The sequence below is a fragment of the Solea solea genome, chromosome 16, assembly GCF_958295425.1.
Source record: "Solea solea chromosome 16, fSolSol10.1, whole genome shotgun sequence".
In the NCBI taxonomy this organism is placed as follows: Eukaryota; Metazoa; Chordata; class Actinopteri; order Pleuronectiformes; family Soleidae; genus Solea; species Solea solea.
The window spans coordinates 15,215,060-15,235,516 of NC_081149.1; the positions used below are offsets into that span (position 1 = coordinate 15,215,060).

The 20,457-nt window shown below is 38.3% G+C and overlaps 1 protein-coding gene across 1 annotated transcript; it reads left to right on the forward strand.

Moving 5' to 3' along the window:
• Positions 1-1,542: 1,542 nt before the first annotated feature.
• Positions 1,543-19,231, forward strand: LOC131475084 (nuclear GTPase SLIP-GC-like). Its single transcript, XM_058652931.1, has 22 exons — positions 1,543-1,591; positions 2,370-2,451; positions 3,815-3,927; positions 4,107-4,145; positions 5,005-5,043; positions 5,140-5,173; positions 5,282-5,341; positions 5,481-5,568; positions 5,915-6,128; positions 6,219-6,413; positions 6,864-7,055; positions 7,174-7,346; positions 14,619-14,724; positions 14,830-14,917; positions 15,028-15,149; positions 15,555-15,719; positions 15,801-15,958; positions 16,071-16,188; positions 16,700-16,808; positions 16,914-17,047; positions 17,892-17,973; positions 18,068-19,231. The coding sequence occupies exons 2-22, from the start codon at positions 2,385-2,387 to the stop codon at positions 18,133-18,135; spliced, it is 2,364 nt and encodes a 787-aa protein (XP_058508914.1). The 5' UTR covers positions 1,543-1,591; positions 2,370-2,384; the 3' UTR covers positions 18,136-19,231.
• Positions 19,232-20,457: the final 1,226 nt, after the last annotated feature.

The following is a 20,457-nucleotide window of genomic DNA, read 5'->3' on the forward strand; positions in this document are numbered from 1 at the left end:
ATTCTTGCATTGTTGACTCCTGTAAAAAATAACTTTCATTAAATGATTGTGTGCACCGGCATCTAACAAAAAAAGTGCTGACAAAATAAAACATGTAAACACCTAATGTGTCAGTCAAAAATACAGTAACTGTAATTCATTACTTTCCACTTCTGGTAAAAGCACAGGTGTTAGTGATAACATTAACGATGACTTAACGATGACATCATCATCAGGCAAGTGTGTCAGTGAGCCGTTAATTTGATTATCTGCACCTGTGCTTTTCCTTCAGTGACCTGCATGTCAACATGTCTGCCATACAAAAGGCCCAAGAAGATTATAGTTTTATTTATTTATTTAAGAAACTGTATTTGTATGAGATATATGTGGCAGCTGTTGAAGTGTATTGCATTGAGGGAAGAGGTGTATTCTTTGAACCTCTTTAAAATAACAGAAATATCTGGAAACAGCCGAGGCCCTGTCTGGTGAGTGAAATGGAAAATGACACTTGTTTCATGACTTGTTGCAAAACTTAGGTTAGACATTCACACAAACTGATTTAGTCCCTGTTTGAGAATCTTCCTGACTTTCTCTGTTGAAGAAGCATGTAATAAGCATATCTATGTGTATGTGTAAAGTAAGAAAAACAAACTAACTTTTTGGGATAATAAGTCCTTGTTTCAGCATGTTTTCTTTATCCAAAGCTATAGAACCATGTACAATATTTCCATTTTTTATTCAGTGTATTTATTTCAAAGTCATGTTGCCTGATAGTTCTCCTCATGGGGATTGGCTAAAATTGGACACTCTAAATTGACCGTAGGCGTGAGTGTGAGAGTGAATGGTTGTTTGTCTCTATGTGTTGTCCAGGGTGAACCCCTCGCCCTATGTCAGCCGAGATTGTGCACAGCTGCCCCCGTGTGTAGGATAAAGCAGTAGAAGATGGATGGATGGATGTTGCCTGATAATGTTTCCACAGAAAATACTAAAAATTCATATGATGTAAAAAACTTTTAAAGGCAAGTATATCAGTGAGCGAAACTTGATCAAATGAACATGAACAAGTATTTTATAACCAAATATCAACTATATGTTCTGGTTTGAAACTTTTATTTTTTTACATTTTTTATTTACTACATAATTCCATATATGTTCCTTCATAGATTGGATGTTTTCATTATAGATTTACAGTGTAGAAAATGAATGAGAAGGTGTGTACAGGTGTTTTGAATGGTAGTGTATATACTGTATATCTTTTGGTTCGAGTGGATGAGATGTTAAGCGTTAACATCTCAGAACAGAGCACAAAGTTCAAGAACACAACAGAATACATTTTGCCCTGATATGTACCTAATAGCTGACTTTACCCTTTTATAACAAAGTTGAACCCTTATTGAGAGTACAACTTATTGCAGGACTTGTGAATTTGCAATTCAAATAATCTTGATGAAAAACAACATAATTTAAATGGCAGAACGGGACATGACATGAACCTGCCCTGTGGGCAGGGAGTGGTTTCTGTAAAGGGCAGAGTCACAATAAAAGGAAATGCGCGATGTAGATCGAGCATTGGTGAGGTGCTGTTTGAACATTAAAGAGGAACTGACAGAATGTAAGTATTGCAACTAAAATACATATTTTCCTACTTAACTACTAGAAACATTGTGGAATAACCATCTTCTGTGCTATTTTTGCTTTGACGGTCCAGTCATAAATATGCTTAACATTGATTCAAATCTTTAAGTCACACATTTTTCACAGTGTAGAATCTGAGTGCGCCTCAAAAACCCAACCTATCTGTTTGATGAGTGGGGTTTTGATACTTTGATACTGGACATGTCTTATTTCAAACCACAATGTTGATTCAAACGGTGACAATAATTTAAAGCTTCCTAAAGTTCTGTGGAATTGTTATGGGACCATTACAATTCTTTACATTAACTCACAATCACAGTCACCAGCCCTGTAGGGGTTGCAGTTTTTGTCCTCTATTCAGAACCAACGTTTTTCTAGCCTTGTGCCTCGTAGCAGGAACTAATCCGTGATACACGGATTGAAACTGAAACCAATTTTTCTGATGCACAGTGAATGAATATGTTTGCACACTTGTTCCAGTTATTCAGCACTTACCTTAATCTATCCCCAACATTTTTTGGCTAATGTGTGGTAGGGAATATCAATTTAAAGATGTTCCAACCACACATTGCGTTGTTTATTTACAAAACACTATAAATTGTTTGTTTTATGTATTGATTATTCATGTTAGTGTACATTTCACTGGATTTTATTTCACTGGAATATTATGGTTTTTATACATGATATTTTCTGAACCGTTTTACTAAAATCAAGAATAAAATTGAATTAAATGAACTTATTTATTTGTCACTCAGTTGCTGCCGTTGGACATGGATGACTTTGTTTGTGATATATTAAAAGAATGGGGTCTCAGCAAATACATTGAGAAATTTAAAGGTAAAGTATTGTATTTCTTTGGGGAGCACTGGCACAATATGATTGAAACATCTTAATACACAACCTCATACAACTACGCTTTTAACTCTGTGAGCCTGGCCTCTTTGTTTGAATTTAACTAACATTTGCATCTTTATGCAAATGAATCTATAGCTTTCTATGTGACAGAAAACAGGTGGTAAAAATTATTTCTATTTGCTAAATGCCAGAATAATGAGAGAAGGATTTTTTAAGACAATTTTCTATTACTTTCTTCAAAGTCAGAAGTTTGCATACATTTCATTAGTATTTGGTACCATTGCCTTTAAACTGTATGACTTGGGTCAAACGTTTTGGATATCCTTCCACAAGCTTCTCACAATAGTTGGCAGGAATTTTGGCCTATTCCTCCTGACAGAACTGGTGTAACTGAGCCAAGTTTCTAGGCCGGCTTACTCGCACATGTCTTTTGCCATCTTCTGCCACCCCCGTATTTCACAGTTGCTTCTCCCTTTTTCCTCCAAATGTAACAATGGTCATTATGGCCAAACAGTTTGATTTTAGTTTTGTCAGACCACAGGAGATGTCTCCAAAAATTATGATCTTTGTCCCTGTGTGCATTTGCTAACTGTAATTTGGCTTTGTTATGTTTCTTTTGGAGTAATGGCTTCTTCCTGGCAGAGTGGCCTTTCAGCCCATGTCGGTACAGTACTCGTTTCACTGTGGATAATGACACACTCTTACCAGCTTCAGCCAGCATCTTCACAATGTCTTTTGCTTTTGTTCTTGAGTTGATTTGCACATTTCGGACCAAAGCACGTTCTTCTCTGGGACACAGAACCCGTCTCCTTCCTGAGCGGTATGATGGCTGGACATTCCCATGGTGTTTATACTTGTGTATAATTGTTTGAACAGATGAACGTGGCACCTTCAGGCATCTGGAAATTGCCCCCTGATATCGTGGCTGATTTCTTTTGACTTTCACATGATTTACACAAAGAAGCAGTGTGTTTCAGGTGTGCCTTAAAATACATCCACAGGTGTGTCTCTAATTAACTCAAATGTTGTCAATAAACCAGAAGAACCAGAATAAATCGGAAGCTTCCAAAGACATGACATCATCAGGTGGGCTTTCCCAAATTGTATAAAGGCATAGTAATCTTAGTGTATGTAAACTTCTGACTTTGAAGAAAGTAATAAAAAATTGTCTAAAAAAATCCTTCTCTCATTATTCTGGCATTAAGCAAATAGAAATAATTTTGGTAATCCTAACGGCCCTAAAACAGGAAAAGTGATTGTCTGATTTCATGTCAGACAGTGAGAAAAAAAAGTCAATGTGTCATGGGAATAAACTTCTTGAACTCTTGAATATTTTCAATTACAGATCATGAGGTTGACAAGGAAAGTCTTTACTGTCTTACTGATAAGTTGATTGATGAACTGATCCCAAAGGTGGGGCCAAAGGGAAAATTCATCAAGAAATTAAAACTGTTAAAGGTAACACTCTTCACACAAGTGCTGACTTACATACATGCTATGACATATAAGGTGTAACAGGAACAGCAGAATTGGCTCCTGGTCCTTCATTGATGGCAATTTTTATGAAATGCTTTAGCTATTATGGATGAGGAAGTTTTGGATGGTATGGATTATGAATGTTTCTGTCGTCACTATAGAAACAACAAGACTCAGCAACAAACCAGGAGGCAGTTCCAGTAAGTTGAATAGAGTTTTATGCACTTATGTGTAGGGGAGACCAGGGACAGTTGTAACAGGGGACGTTTGTAACACCTTGAATTCCTCCAATCAGAAACAACTTAGAGTGATGACACTCACTGTGCACATGCTCAGTGAGTGTCCCTCCATTCCTACTAAAGAGAGAGCCACATTTGAAACTTCCTGATGGTGTTATGTACAAAAGCTTGTTTTTTAGGTAAAAAAATTACTTTCCTGTCTGATGTCCTTTTTTGGATGCTGTTTTAAGATCAACTGTCTATGAATTCAAACAAGTATTATTAGAATCACTGTTTTGTAAGCTTAAAATAGAAATGGCTAACAAGTGTCAAACTAGCAGTCAAGCTTGCTCACATGAGATGAAAACATGGTTGGTGATACTGGGACGGTGTTACAACCGTTTCATTTATATTTTAAAAACTAATAATAATGCTTATTGTTTATTGATTGATTTTTACTTGATGTAAGGCGACCTTGAGTGCCATCAAATAAAATGTATTATAATCATTTTCTTGCATTATAATTTGACAGCTTCACTTCTTTTTTGTCATGTATATGAGAAAAAGGTAAACATTACTTAATTAATAGTCACAATGACATGACTGATAAATAATATTTTCCATTTTGACTATATGATTGATTCATTATGGATATTTTACACAAGTTTATAATAAAACAAATTGGTTTTTCCAGTGTAAATGGTTTTTGATGTATTGCTGAAAATAGCAAAAAGTGTTACAACTGTCCCTGGTCTCCCCTAATGTAAGTTATTAATTGCAGTCATACTGATTTTCACTAGCTGCCCAGATTTTTTACACAGCACTATACTTGTTTCCATAGTCAGGACGAGAGTATGAAGAAACAGAAGAATCTGCTCAGGTAAGGATGAAACTGGTTTTGCCAGACAAAGGATATGTGAATGTAATTCCCGGTCAAATACTGTCTTAAAAGTCTACAATCTATGTTCATTCTCAGGTTTTTCCATCCACCAGTGGCGCAAATGATACAGGTGAACTATTTTACATCATGAGACCATTTTATAGTGTGAGAGGCACATGCATCAAACAGTAATAAATATTATGATAATAATAATACTAATAATAAATCTATCAATAAGGAAAGCGAAAGGGCAAACAACTCTCACAAGCAAGTAAACGCAGATGTACACCAGATTCAGGTTTGTTACTTTTTCAACAATAACATTTGAACACCTTGCATTGTTAATGTATTTCAGTAATTGGCTGTAGTCATGTCTAATCAGACAATTATTTCATTCATTGTTCCTGCTTAACGTCTCTTTGCTCTCACTCTGACAGAAGAGAGCAAACTCTCTGTTGTGAAAAAAATAATGAATGACATCCAGCCGATGCTTCTAGACAACACAGATATCAGTGATTTCCTGATGTAAGCATTAACTGTTCTATTTTCCAGTACTGTACCTCCTGAAGGTAAAGCAGTGAACTTGTTTTCAGCTGTTTGCATACGTAAACGATCCTGAGCTAAACAAAGAAAGTACCACGTGTAATGTGTGTTATTTGACAAATCTACCAATGTAATAACACCATGGTACAAGTGTATTGTTTTTAAAAGAACCTATGGTAGTCTGACTACTTTATTACATGTCACCCTCAAATCAAACCATTGATTATTTTGGAGAATAAATACAGTCCTTTTTGAAGTATATGCATGTGATGCTGTGAATATTTTTCACCTAATCCTAATGAGTCATGATAAAACTCTTTTGTATCAGGCGTAAAATCAGTGATTTGACGACGGAAAGGAGGGAACTGGTTGGTGTCTTTGGTAAAACAGGGGCTGGAAAGAGCACTTTGATCAATGCCATCATTGGAGAGAAGAATCTTCTACCGACTGGAAGGCGCGATGCATGCACCACAGTCATGATTAAAGTGGAGGCCAGTGACTCGCCAATGTATGAAGCATACATTGAGTTCATTACACCAAAGGTGAAAATGTTGATCTTTTATTTTTTAATACTTACTAATACTGTGTGACAACCATACTAATGGATTCAACTCATGTCATTCAATTTTTAGGAGTGGGAAGACGAATTGTGGTCCTTTGAAAAATTTCAGGATAATGAACTTGAAGGCACTGAGGAAAAGCTTACAGCACTGTATGGACAAGATTGGAAAGGCAAAATAACCCATAAAAACTGCAATGACAACAAGCATTTCAAAGAAATTCCAAAATTTCTAAAGTCAGCTACGATGTGTTTGCCATTTGACTCAGTAAGTAAAATGAACAAAAGATATTAGGCACTTACCTCCAAATATTACAGCCCCAAAGAGAGAGATTTTGGGACATAAGGCACAGAAATAGGGCCCTCATACTGTTACCTTGATTCTCCAGTGGGGGTGCTCATATGTAAATATCTACAGTAAAAAGGCACCATGCACATGGACAATTTATAAAACAGAGAATATGTATTAAGATAGTCATATTAAGATAATACTAGAATAACTAAAATAACTGCCAAATTATAACAATGCCAATAGTATTTAAAGTCAGACTTTCATCTCCACCTTCACTCTACTACTTGGAATATTTTTTTTCCCCCGTTTCTTTTAAGGATAGTGTTTCTTGAGTGCTCTTTCATGTCCTACTGTATGTATGCCATTCTGTTTATTTTATGCGATGACAATGCATGCATAATTTAATTCCATTTCTTTTTACCACAGGCTCAGGGGCTATCTGAAGAAATTGCCAAATATACAAGAAATAGTAGAGCAGTGGAGAAGCAATACTGGCCATTAGTGAAGTGTGTGACTCTCAAGTTACCTGATAGAAATGACTTTCTCCAACATGTCACAATTGTGGACTTACCAGGAAATGGGGACCGCAATAAGAGCAGAGACAAAATGTGGAAAGAGGTAACTTATTCACATGCACTTCTGATTACTGTATATTTAGTATGATGTATACTGTATTAGTTTCTGATTAACATTATAATCAATTATTCAAAATAAAGTAGCTATTATATTTCAACAGCTTGTTGGAAAATGTTCCACCGTGTGGATTGTGAGTGAGGCCAATCGCTCAGCGGCAGAGAGCGAGGCCTGGGAAATCCTGGAAAATTCCTGTTGCCTCATGGGAAATGGTGGCGAGTGTCAGCAAATTCACTTCATCTGCACAAAGTGTGATGATTTTGTTGAACCAGAAATGTAAGTGATTTATGACACAAGTGTTAGTTGATCCGTTCAAAGCCTTTGAATTTGTTATTTAAAGGTATGGTTCAGCTGTCCAAATGAAAGGAAGTTAATATAAAGTAAGTAAGTAAATTTAATTTATAAAGCACATTTACACACAGCATAAGCTGACCAAAGTGCTGTACAGTGAAAGACTAAAAAGACACAAAATAATACAAAGTAATACAAAAAACATTTGACCAATAGTCATCATTAAATAAAACATAAATAGTGAAATAAGTAACATTCAAGACAGGGCACACAACACAGAAAATATAGAGAAAAGCATGTACAGGATTAGGGAACAAGAAAGGCCAGAGAGTACAGGTGGGTTTTTAGCCTGGATTTGAAGGCAGAAATGGAGGGGGTGGATCTAATATCCAGGGGGAGCTGGTTCCACAGACGTGGAGCAGCAATAGCAAAGGCTTTGTCACCCCGCTGTTTGAGCCGTGAGCGTGGCACATAGGAGCCCTTTGTTGGTGGATCGAAGGGACCTTTGGGTAGAGTGAAGCTGGACAAGATTGGTGATGTATGCTGGGGCCAGCCCAGTAAGTGCCTTAAAAACAAATAGTAAAACTTTAAACTGGACCCTAAAATGAACTGGGAGCCACTGTAAGGAGGCTAGAATGGGCACGATGTGCTCACCCCTCCTGGTGCCAGTTAGAAGGCGCGCAGCTGAATTTTGGACCAACTGCAGGTGTCTGAGTGAGGATTGGGGGAGGCCAAGGTAAAAGGAGTTGCAGTAATCCAGCCGTGCTGTAATAAAGGCGTGGATCACTTTCTCAAGGTCATTATGAGATAGGAAGGATTTGAGGCGGGAGATCATTCTGAGCTTGTAAAAATTATTTTTGACAACAGTGCTGATCTGTTTGTCAAGGCAGAGTTCAGAATCAAGGATGACCCCCAGGTTCCTAGCATGGGATTTGATAGATAGGGTGAGATGACCTAGGTTTTGCTCTACAGTGCATCTTGCCTTGGGAGGACCAAAAATTATGATTTCTGTCTTGTCACTATTCAGCTGGAGGATGTTGTTGGCCATCCAACTTTTGATGTCTTCAAGACAGACCAGGAGTGATTGTATGGAGTCCCTAGATTTTAGAGGCAAGTACAGCTGAGAGTCATCCGCATAAAGGTGAAAAGAGATGTTATGCTTTCTTATGATGTCACCCAGCGGGAGCATGTACAGGCTGAAGAGCATAGGACCCAAGATGGACCCCTGGGGGACGCCATAGGAGACGGGAGCAGATGATTAGGGGAACTGACCAATGGACACAGAAAAAGTCCTATGTGTGAGATCGGAATGGAACCAGAGTAGTGCAGTTTCCCTGATGCCCACCTGCTGATCAAGGCGGGAGGGAGGATGTTGTGATCAACGGTGTCAAAGGTGGCACTAAGATCCAGTAATATCAGGATGGCATTGTCACCTGAATCTAGAGTGAGAAGCAGATCATTGGTTACTTTAAGCAGGGCTGTTTCAGTGCTATGCAGGGGTCTGAAACCTGACTGAAAAGGTTCTAGTATATTGTGGATGGCCAGAAAGGGAGTCTGCTGTGACAGAACAGCTTTTTCCAAAACTTTAGAAATAAAGGGAAGCTTAGAGATGGGACGGTAATTTTTTAGGCATTTGGCATCAAGGTTGTGTTTTTTAAGCAAGGGTTGGACGACCGCATGCTTAAAACATGCAGGGACAGTGCCCGAGGCAAGGCATGAGTTTAAAATTATCTGAATGGAGGGGCCAACTGCATCAAAGAGATCCTTAATAATAGAGGAGGGTATAGCATCATGAGGTGATGTAGTAGGTTTCATGTGGTATACTACGTCCCTCAGCTCAGTGAAGGCGATGGGTTGAAACTGGTTGAAAGTAGCTGGTACACCTGAGCAATCAGGTGGAGTAACAGGAGAGGTGGGGGTAAACAATGACCTAATGTTCTCAATTTTGTTAGTAAAAAACTTGAGAAATTTCTCACAGGTGTCAGTAGATACATCAGCAACTGGGGAATTAGGGGGCTTGATGACAGAGTTTAAAGTACTAAATAAAATGTTGGGTCTGTTTGAGTGTTTAGAGAGTGGTCAGAGAGATGCTTCGCTCTGGCTTTTTTTGCTGCTGCCTGGAAAGAAGCTAATGCAGATTTAAAGAATTTCAAAGGAGACAGTGAGTTGGTCTTTTTTCCATCTCCTTTCGGCTTTACGAGAGGCTTGCCTGAGAGAGCGTGTGGCTTCATCTAACCAATAGTGAGATTTTAGTTTGGGGCGGGTGAATGTGAGAAGAGCTACAGAGTCAAGTATAGAAGAGCAAGAGGAGTGGAAAAGGGTAACTAGTTCATCAGGGCTAGAGGAGGATGAATCCGCTGTTATAATGGAAGAAGCAACAGTTTTACTCAGAAAGCTATCAGAAAACTGAGTTGCAGTAAGAGAGTGTATATGGTGGGAGTAACGGCCCTGAGCTGTGGCAGTTCGCAGGGGACTGGAGAGGGTGATGTCAAACATAGTAGGCTCATGATTCGAAAAAGTAGCATCCTCAATCACAATATTTTCAACAGTTAAACCATAAGACAAAATGAGGTCAAGTGTATGTCCCAGTTTATGAGTAGCTTTATCTATGTGTTGCATAAAGCCAAGTGCATCTATTACACCACAAAATTCGCTAACCAAAGGTTTGTCTGGACAGCAGACGTGGATATTAAAATCACCAAGTATGAGAAGACGATCATGTAGTGACACAAGATTGGAGAGAAAGTCAGAGAATTTGGTAATAAAGTCTTTGTCAGGCTTAGGGGGCCTATAGATCAGTGCACAAACCAGTGGGGACTTAACAGATTCCACAATTACGCATTGCAGTTCGAAGGTGGAGAAACTCCCTGCAGAGAGTGTCCGTAGTTTAAAGTTATTTCTAAAAACAAGAGCCACACCGCCTCCTCTTCCAACGCACCTCGGCGTGCTAATGAACGAACAGTTTGTTGGGAAAAGTTCACTGAAAACAGAAGACTGACCTATGAAATGGAGCAGGAGACCCACTAGTATGGGTCGTCCGTGCGTTTCTTAGGTGCAGCAATGTCTGGTGATCATAGGTCCATATAGCAGCAGCAGAGCAGCGCCAGCATAGCAAGAGTGCCAACACAAACAAACATAGTGCACATCGGACAGGTAGGAGTTGATGGAGCTGACGGCATCTTGCTCACGTCATTAATGCAGTGTGTGAGTCCGTGTGTGTGTGTGTTTGTGCGTGCAAAAGAGGGAGAGAAGGAGCAAGTGAACCTTCCTGATGTGTAGGTTGTTGTGTGACATGTCCCGCTGTTCTCTCCCCCACTCTGCCTGGCCTGGTTGTCTGTCCCATAGACCCTCCTTGGCTCAATGTCTATGCTGTCCAGCATCTCCCAGAGCTGATTGAAAAATAAATGGCGCACACACACACACACAGTACAAAACTGCTGTCACCGGTTGTATTAAATATTATTTGAAACACATAACACATAATATACCTTCAAGTAATACATTCTAGAAACAATACAAAAATAGAAATGTTCTTCCTTTTGCTCCAATTGACATATTCAAATCTACAGCGGTAAGGAGGATACAATTGTACAAATTGTATTTTTGTTACTGCAGATGGGTTAGTTTTAATTCAAAACATTGATGGGATCCATTGGGCCGAGTGTTCAGCACAGTATCAGATTGTTACCTCCAGAAGCACATAATCATAAATGAGGTTTAGCTCTTCTCAGGGGGAGGGGTATGTTCAAAGCAGGAGTAAGTTGCAATTGATTGGGTCAAGGTAAAGGCAGGTACAGGCTGTCAATACAGACTGGCACCTGGAGGAGCCAATACCAACAGCATGCTGAAGGGTGATCAATCGAAACTATCAGAGCAATATGTTCACTTTTCTGGACTTTGTTGTGTTTTTTTTTTGCTGCCCTTCATGACGGCCGAAACACAGTCAGCTATAGAATGTCTAGAGTACCATGTCATTCAGGTACATTTGACCAAGCCAGAAAATTATTGTTTTGTGGTAGTTATGATGTTATATATGATTACATTCTGTGGAGAGCGGAGTCCGGGGTCTGCATCTATTGGAAATTAGAGACCCTAGTCACATGTTAGGGAATCAGTGTGATAATGTTGCTAAGCTGCCTGGCTGGTTGGGACACATCATCATATTCTCTATGATGATGTGGAAGTTGGTTTGCTTTCACTGGGCATCTTCTTCTGATGAACTGAACCCCTGGGATGTTTGTGTTCCTGGTGCAGTTCATTTTATTTTGGCATAAAGATAGCCCAAGACCGAACTCTGCTTAGTTTAAAAAAGTGAACTCTGGATTGGTCCGAAGGTTAAACTCCAACTCATCCACATCCCCCAATGAAGGAGAACTGATGACAGAACTGAGAATGGCATGTCCATTTTTATGAGGGGCCGTATAGGCCATAATCCAAACTCACCTCTCACACATACTACTGAAACCTCTCGCATAGACTAATGAAACCTTTCACATATACTAGTGAAACCCCTCACATAGACTAGTGAAACCTCTCACATATACTAGTGAAACCTCTCGCATAGACTACTGAAACCTCTCACATATACTACTGAAACCTCTCACATATACTACCTAAACCTCTTGCATAGACTCGTGAAACCTCTCACATAGGCAACTGAAACCTCTCACATATACTACTGAAACCTCTCACATAGGCAACTGAAACCTCTCACATATACTACTGAAACCTCTCACATAGGCGACTGGAACCTCTCACATATACTACTGAAAACTCTCGCATAGACTAGTGAAACCTCTCGCATAGACTAATGAAACCTTTCACATATACTAGTGAAACCCCTCACATAGACTAGTGAAACCTCTCACATATACTAGTGAAACCTCTCGCATAGACTACTGAAACCTCTCACATATACTACTGAAACCTCTCACATTTACTACTTAAACCTCTTGCATAGACTAGTGAAACCTCTCACATAGGCAACTGAAACCTCTCACATATACTACTGAAACCTCTCACATAGGCGACTGGAACCTCTCACATATACTGCTGAAAACTCTCACATATACTAGTGAAACCTCTCACATATACTACTGAAACCTCTCACAAATACTAGTGAAACCTCTCACATATACTAGTGAAACCTCTCACATATACTAGTGAAACCTCTCACATATACTAGTGAAACCTCTCACATAGACGACTGAAACCTCTCTCATATATACTACTGAAAACTCTCACATAGACGACTGAAACCTCTCACATATACTACTGAAACCTCTCACATAGACGACTGAAACCTCTCTCATATATACTACTGAAAACTCTCACATAGACGACTGAAACCTCTCACATATACTACTGAAACCTCTCACATATACTACTGAAACGTCTCACATATACTACTAAAAATCAAACCTCTCACAAATACTAGCGAAACGTCTCACATATACTACTGAAAACTCTTGCATATACTACTGAAAATCAAACCTCTCACAAATACTAGCGAAACCTCTCACAAATACTAGCGAAACCTCTCACATATACTACTGAAACCTCTCACATATACTACTGAAACTAATCTATGCACTGTTTCAGATTAGCCCATCACCATGAAATCACTGCACACACACACACACTCTGTAAAGCCACACCCACACACATGCACCACAAAATCCACCACTAGTGTCACAAAATGTACACTCCCAGGCTCGACTGCTGGCGTCTGTATACAAGACAAAAGGAAGGTCAAAATCAGCATAAGCCAGTATTGGTGTAGAGGTTAGGGCCCTCTTTAGTGTGTTAAAAGCATCCTGACAAGTTGAGTCCCAGTTAGCAATTAGTTGATGATCTGACTCTCTTGAGTTTTTTGGACTGGTTCCTCTTAAGAGTTTGTTGTGTTTGGCTATTTTAGCAAAGTCTTTCACAAACCTGCGATCATAGCCGGCTAGTCCCAAAAAAGACTGTAGTTGTTTCACTGTCTTGGGGGTCGGCTATTCTTGAACACACGTCACCTTCTCAGGGTCTGGGGAGATCCCCTCTGCTGACACGCGATGTCCAAAGTACTGCACTTCTTTTTTCAACAGGTGGCACTTGTCAGACTTTAATTTTAGGCCATGTTTTTTCATCATCAAGGTAAATCAACAAAGACTGTAGGTTGTGGTCTTCTAAACAGGTGTGCATTAACCTTTGGAATGTGGCAGGCGCATTTGACAAACCAAAAGGCATTCAGGTAAATTCAAGTAACCCCATGGGAGTAACAAAGGCATTTTTTTCCCTGTCGGTGGGGGCGACCTCAACCTGCAAATATCCACTTGCCAGGTCTAATGTGGAAAAATACTTTGCTTTGTTCAAGCCAGCCAATGACTCAATTCGAGGGAGTGGGTAAGCATCTTTGTGAGTTACTGCATTGAGTTTACGATAATCCACACAGAATCGTGGTGTTCCAACCTTTTTTGCGCACTAATCCGATGGCGGCAGCACAAGAACTACCACACGGTGCAGAGTGGAGTCAACCTGGCCCCCGAAGCGGACCACCAAGGAGGAATCGACCCAGGCTAGTTTCAGCAAACCGGTGTGATGGCCAGGGTAATCCTATTTGTAACCTTTGCTCTCAATCAGGACATATAGCACGCTCATGTACAAACAGACAAAGGTCAGCATCGTTAAACTAGAATACACCACTGTGGCGGCCCAGACAGTGGGGTGTGCAGAAATGAATGGGCCTCTGCATGAAGACACGCACAAATTAATTGGAGATGTCCCTAAAGTTAACCTCCTGTTTGGGCCCTGTTAATTGCATCCTTGATACAGGGTCAAATGTGTTGTTGATTAGGAACAGTTTTTTCATGGAATTTGTCTTTTCACTGATCTGACCAATTGTCGTGGAAGAGGTTGCTACAGATTTACGAGTGAATAATTCTGTCACAATAGTATAGACCCAAACCCAAGGGAAGCCCAAGGGCAACAGTTAATGATACACCTGTTAATGGTGTGAATGTCAATAATACAACTGTTAAAGGTGAAACTGTTATGGATGAAGTGACCGATTTCAAAAGTCATAATTTATTTGATTCACAGTCGGACATGGTGTGCTTCTCAAATATAAAACACTATTCACAAACTATTCCATTACTACTACTTCCATATCGTACAAATGCACACAGCAAATTACTAATATATCATCCTTATGACCCAGCACATCTCACAAGTACAGACATTACTGTTTAAGTTACAAGTTGAAATCTCTTGTAGGTCAGCTGAAGAGGTACGTAACACGTTGCTTCAAGAAAACCAAACAACCAAGGAAACAATGGAAAGTGAAATATTGAAGAGCCTTCAAAAGGAAGGAAATGTTAAGGTGAGTTATACACTGTAAAACCCCACCAGATTATCAAAGTCTTTACTTAACAGAATAATAAAAGTCTGAACTATCCCTTTCAACCCACACATTACCTGTTTTCAGAATCACTTCAATAACGACTGTTTCAAAGTGTTCACAGTGTGCGCCAGAACTTTTCTGAACGAAACATACGAAAAGGTAGAAGACACAGGTAGGTTTAATTTAGAAGATGTCACAGTTGTCATGTCCAGACACGTTATACATAGTGTATATACTTGTGTATATAAATATGTAACAATAAAAACGTAACCTTTTTTCTAGAAATTCCAGCTCTTCGGGAGTTTCTGAAAAATCTTGATGACCGTCACTCAGAGACACTAAACTATGTGTCAAGAGCACATGGCATTCTCTCTCTGATCCAAGGGGCAAAAAACAGGAAATCGGTAAGTAATAAAATCTTTGTTCTTTGTTGTATTTATTGGTTTTTATGCAGTTAATATTTCCAGAAATACATGGCATATATACTTATATATATACATATATACATATATATGTATATATGTATATATGTATATACGTATATATGTATATATATACATATATATACACATATATATGTATATATATATAAGTAAAGAATGCTCAAATGCTATTTAAATATAGAAAAGTCAAATGACTGACCAACCTCTGGGGTAACTTCATTTTAATGCCATTTAAATATTGAAAGAATTTTTTGTAATGACAGCTCTAACTCCCCCCTAGTGAATTTTGTTTCTTTTAGAAAGGCTACACTTCTGTTATTGAAGAATGATCAAACAACATGGATAAATGAGTTTGTTTGTTTTCAGAACAGGGACGTGTACAAAGACCTTGAAGAAACACTAAGTTCTGAACTTGAAAGAGTCAGAAAACCGATGGAAGAGGCTTATGCAGCGTTTAAAAATGGCCTTGAGGAGGGTGTGAAGAAGTCATGCAGCTCATGGAGAATATCTGTGACGGAAGCAATATGCCCTGTATGTAAAACTTTGATTAAAACAGCTTATTTTGCACTTCATTGACAATTTTAAATACATGTTGTTTCTATTTTGATCCAGAAACCCGGTAAGGGTAGAGGTTTTCACAAGATACTGAAGTGTGTCGTAAACAACAGTGGTGCCTTTACATCAAAGAAAAAGGTCGCAGAAAACTTAAACGTGATATTAAGTTCTTGGTTGACTGGCAGCATTGATGAGAAATTCAAGGAGACCTTCCCGTAAGAAATAACATAATTATTTGTACACTGTATGGTCATATACATTTTTTCTTTTTCTTTTTTTTTTATCAATGATGCATTATAATGTACAGTAAATATTTCATCTTTTCAGAAATGAAAGGAAAAGTGGACCATTCAAGAATGCCCTTAACGTGTTTACACTGGGCACAGAGAAGCTGATTCAAAAGTACAAAGATGATGAACTGCAGCTTATCTTTCTCAAGACAGAGGTAAAACAGTTGTGTTTGTGTATCTATGAGGAAGACTCGAGAAAGAATTTGGCATCAATGACTATTTATTGCTAAGATGAATAGACATTTGAGAGATTAGTGTTGCAATCATTAGGCTCTGGTCCACAGAAATGGTCATACGATAAGATAGATCTTCCTTTGCCACCATAGAAGGAGTGCATGCCAGGTGTTGTGCAGGCTTAAATGCTTGACTGCTACACTGAGGGGATCTGGTTGTGCTGCTGTCATGTAGGGGAATTGAGGTGTAATTTGGTCCACTTGTCACCATCGAGGAAGGAGTCACTTTATCATGAAATATTTCTATAATCAGTCCCCATAGTAAGTCACCCAACAAGTTTGAAGCCTGTCAAACAACTCATTTTACAGTTACGCATGGGAACAGATTAACAAACATGTTCCTTGCACTTATGTTGGTTTGTAGCTTTATAGACATGTTGTTCAAGTTCATCTACAATGTGATCATGTGTTGATCTTCCTGTCCTCTGTTTAGGAAGAAAAAGTCAAGCATAAACTCAACAAAACCATCCGGGATCGCAAGAAGACAATCTACAACAGTCTGACAGACAAAATAGAGGAAAACATGCAAACATGTTATGATGGTAATAATGATGATCACAATATGTAGAGACTGTGATTGTAGTAAAACTATTTTACATTAATCCTGACTTTGTAGAAACATATGCCTGACAAGTCTCCTGTTGTAGCTGCAAAGGAGGAAGAAGGAACCGGTTCAATGATAAGAATGCAGGACATTATCCTGGACCATATCAAGGATAATGAAGACACCATGTTTAAGGAGGCTAAAAGGGAAATGTTGGAACAACTGGTTCACTTGAAGGTTTGTAACATTTTAACACATTATACAAAATAACACTGGGCTGCACACCTCAATATTCAACCATTATATTAGGTAATTGTAACCATAAGCAAGTGGACTTTGTATGACTGTAACCACACACATTCTATTTGGTAAGATGTTGCAGTCAAACATTTCTGAACCAAAAGTGTTATAGTCATATCTTACAAGATGGTTTGGTGCAGCCTCATGGTTTGACAGCTTGGTCCTCTCAGGGGCCAGACACTGACAACAGAGAGCCCTGAGTCAATGCTCAGCCCATGGTTCTACAGTTCCTGCAAAGGCTATTGCATATACAGGTGTTGATATCCTTGATGTTGAGTTCCTTGATGATGTGACCAACTTTGTGTTGTAATTCCCAAGGCTGGCTAGGGGATGTGTTAGTCATCATTGTTGTTATATGTTTCCCAACCTATGATTTGAAGTTAGTCCTATAATCTCTGGAAAGCTGGAAAACTGGTCACTGGCTGTCACTCAAAACAGCATTTTTGTTGTCAGAAATATCTGTAAGGAGGGCAGGGGGAAAAGTCCTCATGTTACACACCACCACTCCACCTCTGTGTAATTAACATATATTAAAAAACACATTTACTCTAGAAAATGCTCAAATGCAACATTTCCCATTTGCAGAAAAGTAAAACAGCAGCATTTGCTCACTTAGGTCAATTCCAGGAATATGTCAGTATATTTGCACCTAAATGCTAATGACGCCATTGAGACTTTTGGCTAATTTAAATACACATCTAAACAGTTGTTGCCAGTGTGATTCAATAAATCTTGATCACATTTTCTTGGTTAGTAATTAGTGGTTTTGACGCTTAATTAGAGCGACATCCTGGTGGAACTGGAGGAAACCTTGAGGGAATCAATGGAGCTGGCACTCAAGACAGATTCAGACTCATTGCCAGGTATGAAAAATACCATGATAAAATAATTCACAGTATATTAGGCTAATTGAAAATGTTCATATTTTTAAGGTTTTCTGTTTGTGTTTTTCTTCAGATGTTTCATCAGAGCTTGACTCTGTGAAGAAGTTCCTCAGTGAACTAAAAGGCAGCCCAAGTGAATAAACTGAGCAATCTAAAATGATGCTAAAGGTTCTACTGGTTGGCATCAGTCGACTTCTTGAAACTTTGAAAGGTAAAATATGGCTCAAGGATTAGTCCATTAACTTTTGGAGAGGATCTGATTATGGGGGTGGATACATACTTATTTTTACTTTTATCCTTGTGAGTTGTTGTTTTTTTCCAGCATCTTCATTTACTAAATGACTTTTGTTAAGTGTGTGCAAAATGATTTTTATATTTGTGTGGATGGACATTCTTGCCATGGTCTGATATAGAGGCAGGGGGCAGAAAGATTCTGTCTCATTCAATCCAAGTACATGTGGCTTATTAGTCTTTGCCACTGGGCCACTATTATGCCCTCAAAATGCTTTGTCTTTTTAAGGATTCTTAATGATTCTTAATTATTTAAATAATACATTTAGATAAGGTGATTGATATATGAGTGACACTTTATTCTAAATATTAGTATTGACCCTCAAACAGGCTATTGATATCTAAAAAAAAAAATTTAATAAAATGTTTTAGTCCAGTGTACAGTATCACCTCCATTAGTTCAGTTCTACTATATGAAATAATATAAGGTCTTGTAAGGTTACTGCTCGTGTTACTTGGGCGTGCCTCTGGGAAATAATAGAGGTCAGCAAGTGTCTTCTGTCTTGTTTGTAAGTTTCACTTAACAATTAATTGCAATTTTTAATAAGCCTCTTTGTTTTGCATGTGTACAAAGTGTGCACATCACAGATACGCCTGTCATTGTGTGCTGCACCTGTACTTCTTGTATCTGTCACACACCAAGGCTCAGGACAAGCATGTGATGTGTCATACGATTCTCCTGGCTTTCATTTTCCCTCCTGTAGTCACCAAAGCATCACATTCAAAAGGTACACTTTGTCTTGGCAACATTTAATACACCATTATACAGCTGGCAGTTTATAGCAAAGTATATCACATTGAAAATGAGTTGTGAAGTAGTAAGTGTAATATTAAAAGTCATCTCATGTCATTGCTGACTAAATAACTAATTACTTCTAAAGAACAGAAAAAGAATTGCACTTAAAAACTGAGAACCTCTTCAGTGAATAAAAGTGTTTACATGTGACAGTGGACTGCTTGACTTAATTACTAAAACCATGTACAAGGCTCCCAACTTTTAACAAAATGAAGTTCACACACTGTTGTTGTTGTTGTTGTCACATTGTGTATGCATGTCATGATCTTGATAAATGCTGCAAAAGGTTGTTTGTTTTTGACGTTTTTAAATTTCAAATATTGTATATGATGGCCGTGCAGTGCAGACACAAAATACAGACAGACAGACAGACAGACACACTACTATTATGGTTAAAGAAAGCAATTGTATGTATCTGTATTGTTATGTTTTATCAAACGGAGAAAAAAAAAAACATAATCAGCCAAAATAAATCTGTAGGCCATAGGCTACAGTGATTTTTAAATATTAGCACTGGCCGTAAAAAAAAAAAAAGTTTATTAATAGTTCCAATCCAATCCAACTTTATTTGTTAAGCACTTTAAACAAACCACAATGGACCAAAGTGCTGTACAGAATAAATAAAAGGCATAATAAGTAAAAGGTTCAAAATTAGATAAAACAGCTTAAAATAAATTAGAATCATAAAAACACAATAAGAAATAGCAGCCATACAATAAAAAACAATAAATTCTATTATAATTAAAATAAGTAAAATAAATAAAAACCAAATGTCTCATGAAGTGTCAAAGGCCAAAGAGAAAAGGTGGGATTTAAGAAGGGATTTAAAAACAGACAAGGACGAGGCCTGTCTTATGTGCAGAGGCAGATCATTCCAAAACGAAATGAATAGTTTCATTTAACAATAAATTGCAGGCCTTCTTTTTAATTAGTGTCTTTGTTTTGTTTTGTGTACAAAATGTACAAACCACAGACACACCTCATAGTGTGCTGCTGCATGTGTACTTGTATCTGTCACGTGTTTCAGTGTCATAACTGCTCTCTCAGTAAAGTCTAATTAACTGAGTTTCCCACAGAAAATTGACAACAGGAAGAGAAAAGTGAGACTAAAATTGTCTATTCTGATCATCTTGGTCCCTGTAAAGAGGTCAAAACTCAGTCTCAGCATTTATCTATATGGAACCTATAACTGCCTTTTGTTAATAGTCCATGGTGGTGGCAGTTTTCTATTCCCATGTGGTTGAACTCTAGTTTGTGATGGGGGCTTTCTTTCTCAAGCCCCTCCCATCAGCTAAAGACTGAACAACACATGTTTGACTCATGACAGTGTCCATCTCTGAAACAGTCCTTCAACATTGACATTCTTAGAACACAGA